Genomic DNA, 13,706 nt, shown 5'->3' with positions numbered 1-13,706 from the left:
TATCCTTCTTGAACTGTGGTGCCCAGAACTGGACACAGTACTCCAGGTGAGGTCTGACCAGAGCAGAATACAGTGGTACTATTACTTCCCTAGATCCAGATGCTATACTCCTATTGATGCAGCCCAGAAACATCTGAAGGCAGTCCTGCTTAGGGAAGTTTTTAATGACTGATGTTCAAATGTATTTTTAAACTTTTGTTGGAACCGACCAGAGTGGCTGGGGACACCCAGCCAGATGGGCGGGGTATAAATATATATATTTCTGTGAAAAATTAATACCGTACGTAAATAACTTTTTGGGGGTTAGGGGGCGCAGCGCTTGCCTTGCCTCCTGGCCCTCTTGCGGTTGTTTCTGCTGCTGCAACAAATAATAGGCAGACAAATAAAATGATTTGTCCTCATATTATTTACTGTTTTTGTCCAGTTTGCCCAATGAAGTATCATCAATCCCTTCTCTCTTTGGACTCCTGCCTGCATTATTTCAGTGACTTGGCTCACGGTGGTGCCCCTTCTTCTGTGATGGGCTGCCCCTCCCTTAAAGTTGGCAGGATCTGTTTTGCTGAGAAATTGCATCATTCCCAGGCCATAAGAGCTGTAAAAGAGATTTGGCACCTCTAAATCAAAACATCTTCCCTCCCAGATGGCCCCTCCCTAGCCTCCCATCACCAAGTTCAGGGGTGGGGTGTCCTCGATTGCTTTCCCAATTTGGAAACTAGATCGAGATCTCACTGGAGGAGCCGAAGAAACCAGAAATTCTCTCTCTGCACTTCTGGATTCGGAGGAACAACCTCACAGGGTTGTTGTGAGGGTGAAATGGAGAGGATGGAAATCGTGAACGCTACCTTGTGCTCTTTGTAGGGTGCTATATAAATGTAAATAAGAATAAGAATTTATTATTTCTGCCCCGCCCATCTGGCTGGGTTTCCCCAGCCACTCCGGGCGGCTCCCAAAAGAATATTAAAAACACAATAAAACATCAAACATTTAAAAACTTCCCTAAACAGGGCTGCCTTCAGATGTCTTCTAAACATCAGATAGTTGTTTATCTCCTTGACATCTGATTGGAGGGCGTTCCACAGGGCGGGTGCCACCACCGAGAAGGCCCTCTGCCTGGTTCCCTGTAACCTCGCTTCTGGGTGTCTGGGATGGACGATGGGGGTGGAGACGCTCCTTCAGGGATACTGGGCCGTTTAGGGCTTTGAAGGTCAGCACCAACACTTTGAATTGTGCTCGGAAATGTCCTGGGAGCAATGTTTCTTCTTACATCTGGGATAGCTCAGTCAGTAGAGCAGGAGCCTCTTCATCTCAGGGTTGTGGGTTCGAGCCTCACATTGGACAAATAAATTCCTGCATCGCAGAGCGTTTGGGCTAGATGACCCTCGGGGTCCCTTCCAACGATTCCACGGTTCTATGATCAGGAATGGGGGAACCTGGGAAAAAGTATTCTGCCCTGTAGTGGCAGGAGTCGGCCTTCATTTAAATCAGGGCCGGCTCAGGCCTGCCAGTAGGGGCGGGGTATTAAAAATATTATTATTATTATTATTATTATTATTATTATTATTGCTGCTGCTCAGCTGGTTTCTCAGCCACATGGGAATTCTACAGAGTTATGTTGGAGGGGGGTATAAAAATAAAATAAAAATACCCCTTCTCTGTATCTGGTTTTTTTTGTGTGTGTGTATGGTGTTTTTTTTTATTATATTCTTCTGCGTGTGTTTATGTCTATAAACTTTTCATATTTTTCAAAAGAATGTACATGATGATAAATGTTTTGGAATATTTTTGGAGGTCTCGATATTAATAAAATTAATGTGAATCAAATATTGGAGATTTAATAAAAATATCTCCAAAAATATTGCAAAACATTTATCGTCATATACGGGTATGGTTTTTTAAAATATATATATATTAAAAGTTTATCGACATAAACAAAAGCAGAATAGCATTAAAAAACACCAATGCAATTCTGGGCTGCATCAATAGGAGTATAGCTTCTAGATCAGGGGTTCCCAAACTAAGGCCCAGGGGCCGGATGTGGCCCAATCGCCTTCTCAATCCGGCCCGCGGACGGTCCGGGAATCAGCATGTTTTTACATAAGTAGAATGTGTCCTTTTATTTAAAATGCATCTCTGGGTTATTTGTGGGGCCTGCCTGGTGTTTTTACATGAGTAGAATGTGTCCTTTTATTTAAAATGCATCTCTGGGTTATTTGTGGGGCATAGGAATTCGTTCACTTTTTCCCCCAAAATATAATCCGGCCTACCACATGGTCTGAAGGACAGTGGACCGGCCCCCTGCTGAAAAGTTTGCTGACCACTAATCTAGATCAAGGGAAGTAATAGTACCACTGTATTCTGCTCTGGTCAGACCTCACCTGGAGTACTGTGTCCAGTTCTGGGCACCACAGTTCAAGAAGGATACTGACAAGCTGGAACGTGTCCAGAAGAGGGCAACCAAAATGGTCAAAGGCCTGGAAACGATGCCTTATGAGGAACGGCTTAGGGAGCTGGGTATGTTTAGCCTGGAGAAGAGAAGGTTAAGGGGTGATACGATAGCCATGTTCAAATATATTAAAGGATGCCATATGGAGGAGGGAGAAAGGTTGTTTTCTGCTGCTCCAGATTCTAACACACACAAAAAAAACCAACCCCACAGATAGAGAGGAAAATCATAGAATCATAGATTCTTTGATTCTCCTCTCTATCTGTGGTTCCCCCCCCCCATGTTAGAATCATAGAATCATAGAGTTGGAAGAGACCACAAGGAAGGGAGGAAGGGATTTTTTATTTTTTATTTCCCCAATATTATTTTAAGAAAGTAACCTTGCAAAGATTCTCTGCAAAGAAACTGTGGGTGCCATGCAGCTTGCCTGGCCCTGGCACCAAAATTTGTGGGTGCTTGGCTCCCTTTGTAGGGAATTCTCTGGGTGCCCAGGAACCTATATGCAAACACGGCTCTCTCTCCTTTGGCAAACAAAAGAGAGTCGCCTGCAGGGCTGGATTGAGGTTTGATGAGGCCCTAAGATCCTGGAGGCACTAGGGCCCTGTCTATGTCCAGCTGTCCTTTGTCAACAATAAATTGCCAGCTGTTTTTGTGTTTAATATATGCTATATGGTAATTGATGGACCTAATAGGTATCTAAAGCCATTTGCATGTAACAAAATATGTATTTTATCAAAGTAATTGTTGAAAACTGAAATACAATTAAGAAGAAGTATATTAATAGTGAAATACAATTAAGAAGAAGTATATAATTATTAAGCTCTAACTTAAAATGATTTGTGATTGATAACAAACTTAATAAAGCAAACACATTGGCATTTGGCAATAGCAAAAGTTCCTTTGCAAACACAATTTACAAAGACTCACCATCTAGTCTCTAGAAACTTGCCATAACATGTAATAATAAGAAGTGTAAATATATTATGCATACTACTAATAATTATAAATAGCAGAATGCCGGCACCCTATATATAGAAAGGAGCAAACCAGTGATATTTTAGGGAGCAGGCAAGCAGGCGGGGCCCATGACTTACATCATAGGAGCCGACACAACACAAAACATGGTTGCTGTTTATAGGTTTTATTTTATTTGTTTTTTATCTTCTATTTTGGAAATATACATCCAGTTGTTTTTTTCCCTTTTGATTTTTTGGGGGCCCCCAAAAGAGTGGGGCCCTAAGCTAGACCAGCTTGTTTAGCTTACTGTATAAGTAAACCCGCCACGGCCCGCAACCGCCGCGGGGCGCGCAGGTGGAAAGACGCGCTGGCGCGCCTTGCGCGGACAGTCTCCGCGTAAAGACGCACGGTGGCGCGCATCGGCCGGCAGGAGGTGCTGTTGTGATGCTGGAGAGAGAGAGAGAGAGAGAGAGAGAGAGAGAGAGAGAGAGAGAGAGAGAGAGAGAGAGAGAGAGAGAGAGAGAGAGAGAGAGAGAGAGAGAGAGAGAGAGAGAGACACGGAGGGTGGGGGGTGCGGTTTGCAAAGCGCGCAAGGACAGCCACAGTCCGCGCTCCTCCATAACAAGCGAGCCTCTCCTCGCGCATCCATCGTCGGCTCAGGACAATAAGCGGTTGGCGGAGGGGATGCTTTGCTGCTGCCGGCAGCTGCCGCCGCCGCCGCCTTCCTCCGTGGCCCCTGGGACGCGCAGATCTTGAAGGAGGAGGAGGAGGAGGGAAAAGAGGGAAAGGAGAGCGAGATCAATCCAGCCAAGCAGGCGCTCTCTGCCTCCCTCCCTCTCCCTCTCTCCTTGCACCTTGCAAGGTTGCCAAGGCTGTAGGACCGGAGCGCGCCAGCAGCGGCACCGAAAATGGAGTAAGTCTTCCCTTTCCCATCACTTCCCAGAGCTCCTTTCTCCTTCCCTCCTTCCTTCTGCGTGCACCTTTCTCCTTCAACCCCCCCCTACCCCACCCCACCCCGCGTTTGTTATTTTTCTCCGTGCTGCAAAGCCCATCTTCGGCTGATGTTCGTCGGTGGTTTGGCGCACAGGCGGTGGTTGTGCGTTTGTTTGTGTGGAGAGAGAGGGAGGGAAGAAGAAGGGGGAGATCTGGCTATATGGACACCCCCAAAACGAGAGGAATCCGGGCTTCCGCACCCCAGATTTTCCCTCCCTCCCCCTTACGCGCTGATAGCACCCTGCGTATTGCTCATAAACACTTTTATGAGGAGAGGCAGAGGATGCCAGGGGTCTGCGAACCTCCAGTGGAAGAGATTTGGGGACGATTGGTGGGTTCCGCTTTCTGGCAAGTGGGCGATCCATCTCTCTCACTTCTTTTTTTTTTACCTGTTGTTTGTTTCCTGCGTGATTCTGCGTGGCAGCCTCCACCCATCTCCCCCCCTTCCTCGCCCCCCTCCCCACTCGCAGTGACTCAGGCGGTTCCCAGAGCCTGCCTTCTCTCTCCACATCCTGCCCGGTCCAATCCTGATTTTTGGTGGTTGTTGTTGCTGTTGTTAAAGGAAGAGCACCCCTGGCGCGTAAGGAGAAGAGGAACTGTCTTCCGTTGGGCTTGGGCAGGGAGGGAGAGAGAGAGAGAGAGAGAGAGAGAGAGAGAGAGAGAGAGAGAGAGAGAGAGAGAGAGAGAGAGAGAGAGAGAGAGAGAGAGAGAAGGTCTGTCTGGCCCTGTCATTAGGCAGGCTGAGGCAGGGTTCTCGGACACCAGAGAATGGAAGGTCTGCAGGTGCTTAGAGCTGCCTCTCCGCCACGTGGGCCAGAGTCACTTCCCTGAACCCAGCGAACCTGCCGGCCCATCTCCTGCGTTGAAAATCTAGCTGCTGGGCCTGTTGAGATTTGGGCAGGGGGATCTTTTCCTTTGCCTCGGGCGGCAAAATGGCTTGGAACGGCCATATGGAATATGTTACTAGGCCTGGGGAAAGACTCGACGTGTGTGTGTGTGTAGGACACTCTGCCCTGGCCGGCAGCTGCTCTCCAGGGTTCCTATCCTTATTATTATTTCGTTTCGGAGATTTCTTCCCCGCCTTTCAAACCACGGTTCTTTCAAGGCAGCTCCCCACAAATAAAAAAACAACGTTTAAACAGCAAACGTCTTAAAAAATGTCGAAAGCAAGCGTGAAACCATTTGTAATGGCACATATCGATATCTAAAATGTGGGGAACTGGCACAGAGGCACAGATAAGACCCGCTGACCAGCACGGGCAGGATGGAATCATGGAAAGAGAACAATTAAAAGCAAAGAGGATCGTTCATTGAAAACCCAGCCCATCTTCTCTCTGAAAACTGGCCCTGTGTCATTTTTTTAAGGGGAACCCAGAAATCTTACTCCCTGAGACGCAGCCCTCAAAATGTTCATTTTAACTTCTGCCTGATGCTGATCTGCATATGGTATTTTTAAAAAAATAAATAAATAAAATAAAATAAAACAAACTGTTAGGGTTTCCAGACCAAATATCTTGAAGCAGGACCTTCTCGGAGGTCTCTCAGGGTGGCACAGAAACAGGACTTCGAGTGCCTGGGCCCTGTGAGGGAAGGACAGAGCTGCCTCCATGAATTTCCCTTTGCGAGACCTTTGTCACTACCAGCAACCCGGCCATTGCTAGGATCTTCTCCCGCCGGGGTCTTTTCCTGCCCACCCAGAGGGCGCACCAGTCCGGCCGACCAGTGCCGAGCACCCTGGGATTCCCCCCTCACTTGAAACTGCGCCTGGCACAAATTTAGAAGGGGAGGCTGGCATGAATGGGAACGCCTTGGCGCCTAGCTTCCCAGGAGTGCCTGCTTTGCCCCACAACTGTGGGTGCCTGGGGGGATGTGGGTGCCATGCTGGGGTTTTTGAAGCCTCCAGGGGGGTGCCATTGAGGCTCCCGGCCTGTGGGGGAGAGGAGGTGACAAACTGGGTGAAAGAAAGCCTCCTTTTGCCCCGGCGGCACTGAAATTTGCAGGTGCCTGGCCCCTCTGTGGGGAATTTCGCGGGTGCCTGGGCACCTGGGGAGTCGGCACCTCTGTAAAGCTGCTTATCTGCACCCCTCCCTCTCCTTTCTGAGAACAAAAAAATTGTGCTTTCCCCAGCAGCCTCCGTGAGGATTTGTTGGCGCCAGGCAGAATCTCCCGGGAGATCTACCCCAGCGAGTTGTCTTGACATCAGCATGTGCCAGAGAGAGAGAGAGAGAGAGAGAGAGAACAGGATTACATTTCCACAGCCAAGGATTCGCTCCCAGCTCCAGGCCATCGGTGGCTGCGGGGGTCTGGGGCTTTCGGCAATGTGTGGCCCCAGAGAGACACTGCCCGCCCTGAGTGTTTGTGGACGTTCCGTGACGTAACCAGAGCACGTCTCCGGGTTCCTCAGAGCCTGCTTTTAAATTCCAAATCCCTCCTGTTCTGGAGAGATAGAAAAGAAAAATTTAAGGAAGCATTTGCATCAGATTTGATACACTCCCATGGGGAAAAGAATCAGAAAGCCTTTTTAAAAAATAAAACGGGCTATAGGGTTTCTAATAAGGTTCCATTTTTTTAGGGTAAATCTTCCAAGGAGTTTTTTTTTTCCTTTCTCAATCTGCAGGGGAGCAAATTAGGAAAAAACGCTAATTTCCCGCTGTTCAGTTTAGATCCCTGGTTTGTTTCATGTAAGCGCCTTTCAAGATATCTTCCAAATTGTGTTGGCTTTTGAGCCTGCCTATCATAGAATCATAGAGTTGGAAGAGACCACAAGGGCCATCCAGTCCAACCCCCTGCCGAGCAGGAAACACCATCAAAGCATTCTTGACATATGCCTGTCAAGCCTCTGCTTAAATACCTCCAAAGGAGGAGACTCCACCACACTCCTTGGTAGCAAATTCCACTGCCGAACAGCTCTTACTGTCAGGAAGTTCTTCCTAATGTTTAGGTGGAATCTTCTTTCTTGTAGCTTGATTGTTTTCTGCTGCTCCAGAGAAGCGGACACGGAGCTCCAGAGAAGCGGACACAGCTTCAGGATCTCTCCTTCCAGTGAGCACTCAGGGCTGATTTCCATCAGAATGGGGAGGTTTGATCTTCTTGCAGTCCATGGGACTCTCAAGAGTCTCCTCCAGCCCCAGAATTCAAAAGCATCCATTCTTCAGCGATCAGCCTTCTTTATGGTCCAGCTCTCACTTCCATACCTCACTACCATACATCTCTTAAGCCCCCGTAAAAAAGAAGATCTACTTTGGGTCAAACTTACTCAAGGGAATCTGCTAATTTCTGAGGCAAGTCCATTCTAGATCTTATACCTTCAGGTTGTCCTTCCTGAAATCCCCCCACCCCTTTCCAGAATTTGAACCCCTCTGGTTTGGGATCTAACTTGTCGGAAGCGATGGAAAAACAAATTTATGCCTGCATGGTAAAGGGGGGTTGGACTAGAGGACCTCTGGGGGGGTCCCTTCCAGCTCCCCGATTCTGTGTCTAGGGATGCCCATTTTGGATCCAGCTCAGTTCCCCCACTTCTGTGGTCTGTCTTCCGCATGACAAATAAATGCCACCGAAAGAGTTTGCCGGTATTTCCGAGGCAAATTTCTCCCAACGGACGCTCCTTGCGGGGGATGCGATTTGGCTGGTGTTCCCAGTTCCGATGTGCGCAGACACAATTTTACCTTGGTCTGTGCATTTCTTCTGGGCCTGCGACTTGGCTGCAAAATTCGGAGTTCAAAAGGTGTCTGTTTTGCAAAGCACAACTGGGTTGATTCGCTTTAGAACTTGGCTTGAATCTTAATTCCGCCGCCTGCCCCGATCCCTAGTCCTGTGCGACAGCCTTGCAAGTCTTAACCACTGGGCCTGCTGGTTCCTCAAGCCCTGGACTGTCATACATCTAGTTTTCTTAACTTCAGATAGATCTCATGAGTGTGTTTCTCAGTTCGGCCCCCACCTGCTTCCCGGAGAGATTAAAGCTGATCCAATCAGCCGCCCAGCTTCTCCTCCTCTGCACCTGCAAACCGGTTTCCCCGGGATCCAGAGACTTGCTGCTGAAGAGCATTGCTTTTTTGACTCACAGAACCATAGAATTGTATGGAAGGGACCCCTGGTGGTCATCTAGCTCAACCCCAGGAATCGTAGCTAAAGAAGGTTGCTTTCTGAGCATAAGAGATCATATCACGCAACAGCGAAGTTTATCCCGTAGCTTTCCACTGCATGTTTCTTTAGATCTTTCCTTGCGGACCAATCAGACTGCTGATTCTGGATCCTATTGTTCTATGATTCAGCTCACTACATAACATTCCTTTATTAAAATTTACATACCACCTGATTCGTATTTTAGAAACAGCTGCAAAGCAGGGGAGTAGCTCTAGGAAAACCCCTTCCCTTCCGCTTCATCCCCTTCCAGACCGCAAATGCTCAACCCAAGCACAAAAGGACCGGCGAATCTTCATGTGGCCTAGTAACTTGGCCCAGACTTAATTTTGCAAAAAACGCCTTTGGGGTTTTTTTGCTGCCACCAGAGACCGGGATCAGATGGCTTTAAAAGCGGATTAGACAAATTCGCAGAGGAGAAGCAAGGGGGTTTCAGCAGCGGTTAAACGTGTTCGCAAAATAGAGCCTCCAGGTTCAGGCGCAGTCAACCTCTGGCTTTACCTCACCTGGCAAGGGCAGCCTGTCTCTGATTGCCAGTTGCTGGAGATCCCAAGTAGGGACGCCAAATGCGGCGAATCGCATTTTCCTACCTTCTTAGGCTTCTTTCCCCTGCTGTTGGGTTGCTCCTTGAGCTTTTCATGGACCTGCCTATTATAGGGTCCTTTTTTGTGTGTGCCAAATTTGTTGAGGCCCCCCCTTTTCTGCAATATCTCCCCCTCCCCTCCAAAAAACAGAAAGTTTCCAGCTATTTTTAAGAACCTTCGCGGAAAAAATCAACACTTCCAACATTGGGTCGCCTGGGTTTTCCCCGGTACATTTCTGAGATTTCCGGAAATTCCACCCGGGCGCTATTTCCGACGCCCTTGACGGCGGAACCAAATGGAGCCCCCATTTCCAGGAGCAGTCTACCTCAGAATGCCACCAACTGTCTGGAGCGCTGTGGGAAACCGGCTAGATCAAAGCTAAAATGTGCTCTCCCCTCCCCCCATCATGGAGAAAATAGTTGCAGGTCAGTTCCCTCTGGTGTGAATCGGCGGACTTTTTTTATTTGTTAATTGGCGCGTTTGCTATTTACTTTGAAACCGAAAGAGTTGCTTGGGATGGAGGTGCCCGCAAATCTGTATGTGTGTGTCGGACTAGGATGTCCAGAGTTGCTGTGATTTCGTTTCCGGGAGAGATGGGACAACTTTATTTGATACTAGCTGGCCCTGCACGCGTTGCTGTGCATTAGTCTGTAAAATGGAGGGTAATAGCCCCCCTTCAGATACCCCTGAGCCTCAGAGTCCCCCTGAGTCGAGGCAAGACACTGTGGAGAGGGCAGGTTTCATCCCTGTGTCCCCCCCCCCGTTCTGACCCATTACTTATCCCTGCTCTCTATTCGCCCCCCCCCCACCTCCACTTGGCCTAGTCTGGAAAGCGGCCTAGTCTGTCTGATAATGGCCGCCTTGGTAGTTTCAGTTGCTTGTTTGATGATGTCATTTGGTTTGTGGGTGTGGCTTAGATTTCACAGGAAGGGAGGGGGTGGAGGAGGGTACTACACCACTTGAGGGCGCTGTTTGACTTGGTGGAGTTTGACTTGGTGCCCAGGTGTGTGATTTGGGGGATTTTTGCCCCCAACAACGCTCGGGGAGTGGCCTGGATCGTTGTGTCAAAATTTCAGGACGATCGGTCAAGCGGTTACGGAGAAAAGTGTAGAACGCAGTTTCACGATTTTTACATTTATATATATATATATAGATTTATTTAATGGGCTGTTTGATAGGGACGCAGGTGGCGCTGTGGTCTAAACCACTGAGCCTCTTGGGCTTGCTGATCGGGAGGTCGGTTGTTCGAATCCCCGTGATGGGATGAGCTTCCGTTGTTCGGTCCCTGCTCCTGCCAACCTAGCAGTTCGAAAGCACATCAAAGTGCAAGTAGATGAATAGGTACCGCTCCAGCGGGAAGGTAAATGGCGTTTCCGTGTGCTGCTCCGGTTTGCCAGAAGCGGCTTTTTTCACATGACCTGGAAGCTGTACGCCAGCTCCCTCGGCCAGTAAAGCGAGATGAGCACCGCAACCCCAGAGTCGTTTGCAACTGGACCTAATGGTCAGGGGTCCATTTACCTTTACCTTGATTGCTACACTTGTCAATGCGCATTGTTGAGTTTCCTGTGCAAAAGAAAGAAGGAGAAGGTCTTATGGAAAGGGGCAGGCTTAATTTTTGACGGCCGGGAAGGCAATGTGGAGCGAAGGAGAGCCTTTCGATTCGCATCCAAAGGCGAACCTTCTCAAAAACCTGCACTTTCCCCAAGCAATATGCAGAGCAGGTCGCAGCTGTGTCCAATGAAATTTGCAGCGCTCCAAATTTCGCAGTGCGGTTTCCCTTCCGGCCAAGTAATGCGGGGAAAGAAACAGAAAACGCGTAAAACTAGGTTAAACCACGCATTAAAATGCATGGTTGTTGAAAAGAAGGCACAAGGACACGTTGTATTGCGGGGAACTGTTTTTGCAAAAACCTGTATATTAGGCAAAACTGAATCCTAAAATGGGTGTGTTAGAATAAACCGCTGATGAATTTTCAAGCGAACTTTTTAAAGGAAAAATTGCAAACTGATGTAGAAATATGGAGAAATGAAGACCGGATACATGAGAAACTGAGGTCAAATTCACAGTAACGCTGCTTGAAACCGTCATGGCTTCGCCCAAAGAATTCTGGGAACGGTAGTTTGAGAAGGCCAGTTGTTTGGAGACTCCCTTAGTCCCCCTCCTGGAACTACAGTTCCCAGAGTTCTCTGCTGCGAAGAGGAAACGACTGTTAAAACACTCTGGGAATTGTAGCTCAGGGATGGGAATAAAAGGGTTCTACTAACCCTCAGCAAATAGCTCCCAGAATCTCTTAAGGCAGGGGTGCCCAAACTTTTTTCAAAGAGGGCCAGATCTGATGAAGTGAACATGTGTGAGGGCCGACCAAAGTTGTTGGGCTTTTTTTTAGGATTGAAGTTGTTGGGCTTTTTAAAAATGATTTTACCCCGAAATTGTTGAGCTTCTTTAGGGTTGAACTTGTTGAGCTTTTCTTAGGATTTGACACCCCCCCCAAATAAACTGCCACAGGGGCCGGATAAAACCGGCCGGGGGGGCCACATTAGACCCCCCCAAAAAAAACGGACTTTGGACATGCCTGTCTTAAGGGAAGAAGCCGTGGCAGTTTTGAGTGACGTCACTGTGCTTTAATGTGGCCTGGGAGGAGCGGAAATTGCAGTTCCGGCCTTCCATAGTGGGGAAGAGGAGCTTATTGGTGAAATGCAAGAAAAGCAGGTGATTCAAATCCAGAACCTTCCCTTCTCTTCTGTATAACGAGGTGGAACTAAATGGGCTTTGGTTGCCCATTGTCCACAGGGCTCTGAATGGCTGAAAATTAGGCCAGGTGGCCAGCCACCCGCCCTCTCCCTCTCTCTCTCTGATGCCGGGCCGCGTTCGAAACATTCCCTTCACAGCTGAGATAGTTGCTGAACCAGCAGATTCCTCTAAGCAAGGTCAGCTCGGGTTATGCAGAGTCCGTAGCAGCTTTTCCCAGTCCGCACGGCCATGACTCCCCTCTTCCCAACATGCAAAGAACACACACAGCCCGTTTCATTTCGCACCCGTGTCCCAAACAGTCCTTCCTTCCGCCGGGAGGGTCTGAGAGCTGCGTGCTGTATGGCCTTCCCAGCAGCCCTGTGGGGTAGGCCAGGCGAAGAGAAAGCCATAGGTGCCCGGAGGCATTTGAAACACAACCCTGGGTGCCTTGGTTCCCAAACTAAATCCGTTCCGGAAACCAAAGCGTTCCAAAACCGAGGCGCGCCTTCCCATAGAAAGTCATGCAAAATGGATTAATCCGTTCCGGACTTTTAAAAACAACCCCTAAAACAGCAATTTAACATGGATTTTTACTGTCTAATGAGACCATTGATCCATAAAATAAAAGCAATAAACCAAGTACCGCAGTCACACAATCTATCAGTAGCTGAACTGGGTTCCACGCAGTCACAAAAACAAAACAGAAAGAGCCACAAAAACAAAAATGCAAAATAAATAGCAAAAAAACAGGCAGACCTCAGCGTAACCCTCAAACCGGAGCACGTTCAGCTTCTGAAAAGAGTTTGCAAACCGGAACATTTACTTCCGGGTTTGCAGTGTTTGGGTTCCAAGTTGTTTGAGGACCAAGGCGCTTGAGAACCAAGGGAGCACTGTATGCTCAATTTTGAGCGATGGATGAGGAAAAGACCAGCAGTGGGACCACTCACTGGGGCCGAGTCGATGCAAAGTGAGGAGGAGAGATCCCTGCGAGCATGTGCAGAGTGCCTCCCTGCTTCCACACTAAGCGACTGCATGGCCTCCCTGCACAATAGGTGGCTCTCTTAAGCAGGAGATCTCCCTTTGCAGGAAATGATAAGGGCATTAGAAAGGAAGTGTTCCTAGAATCCTGGAATCGTAGGGCCGAAAGGGACCCTCAGTGCCATCTAGTCTGACCCACCACAATAGGCAGCTGTCCCATTTGAGGATCGAACCTGCAACCTTGGCACCGTGCTCTATGGGGTCCGGTATCGCTCACACGTAAACACATGAACGGTTTTTAGGTGTGATGAAGTGAGGCAGAAGGAAGCTCAGTGCTGTGAAATATTCACCTGTGAACCGGATTCGGCTGAGGCCCGAGAAGGAGCTACAGACTTCTCAGGGGAGTGGCTAAACTCATGGGCGTGGCTACAGTCTCATCAGGGGTGTGGCTATAGACTTCCCTGGGGATTGGCTACTGACTCATGGGCGTGGCTACAGACTCCTCAGGGGTGTGGCTATAGAATCCCCAGGGGAGTGGCTACAGTCTCATCAGGGGTGTGGCTATAGAATCCCCAGGGGAGTGGCTACACTCATGGGCGTGGCTACAGACTCCTCGTGGGCGTGGCTATAGAATCCCCAGGGGAGTGGCTACACTCATGGGCGTGGCTACAGACTCCTCAGGGGCATGGCTATAGAATCCCCAGTGGAGTGGCTACATTCATGGGTGTGGCTACAGACTCCTCAGGGTGTGGCTATAGAATCCCCAGGGGAGTGGCTACAGTCTCATCAGGGGTGTGGCTATAGAATCCCCAGGGGAGTGGCTACACTCAGGGGCGTGGCTACAGACTTCTCAGGGGTGTGGCTATAGAATCCCAGGGGAG

The 13,706-nt window shown here is 48.8% G+C and overlaps 1 protein-coding gene across 4 annotated transcripts in view; it reads left to right on the top strand.

Moving 5' to 3' along the window:
* Positions 1–3,924: 3,924 nt before the first annotated feature.
* Positions 3,925–13,706, top strand: part of PALM (paralemmin) — a 63,681-nt gene continuing 53,899 nt past the window's right edge. For 2 of the 4 annotated variants that reach the window (XM_088673096.1, XM_035119796.3), the window contains exon 1: positions 3,925–4,313. In XM_088673096.1, the coding sequence (XP_088529222.1) occupies positions 4,309–4,313 (5 nt within the window). In that variant the 5' untranslated portion in view covers positions 3,925–4,308. The remainder of the gene's footprint in view (positions 4,314–13,706) is intronic. The other 2 variants (XM_035119797.3, XM_060275293.2) reach the window with 1 other exon arrangement.

This window comes from Zootoca vivipara, chromosome 6 (genome assembly GCF_965207765.1).
Source record: "Zootoca vivipara chromosome 6, rZooViv2.hap1.1, whole genome shotgun sequence".
In the NCBI taxonomy this organism is placed as follows: domain Eukaryota; kingdom Metazoa; phylum Chordata; class Lepidosauria; order Squamata; family Lacertidae; genus Zootoca; species Zootoca vivipara.
Note: the sequence above shows the minus strand (reverse complement) of the source record. Positions and strands in the feature narration are given on the sequence as shown.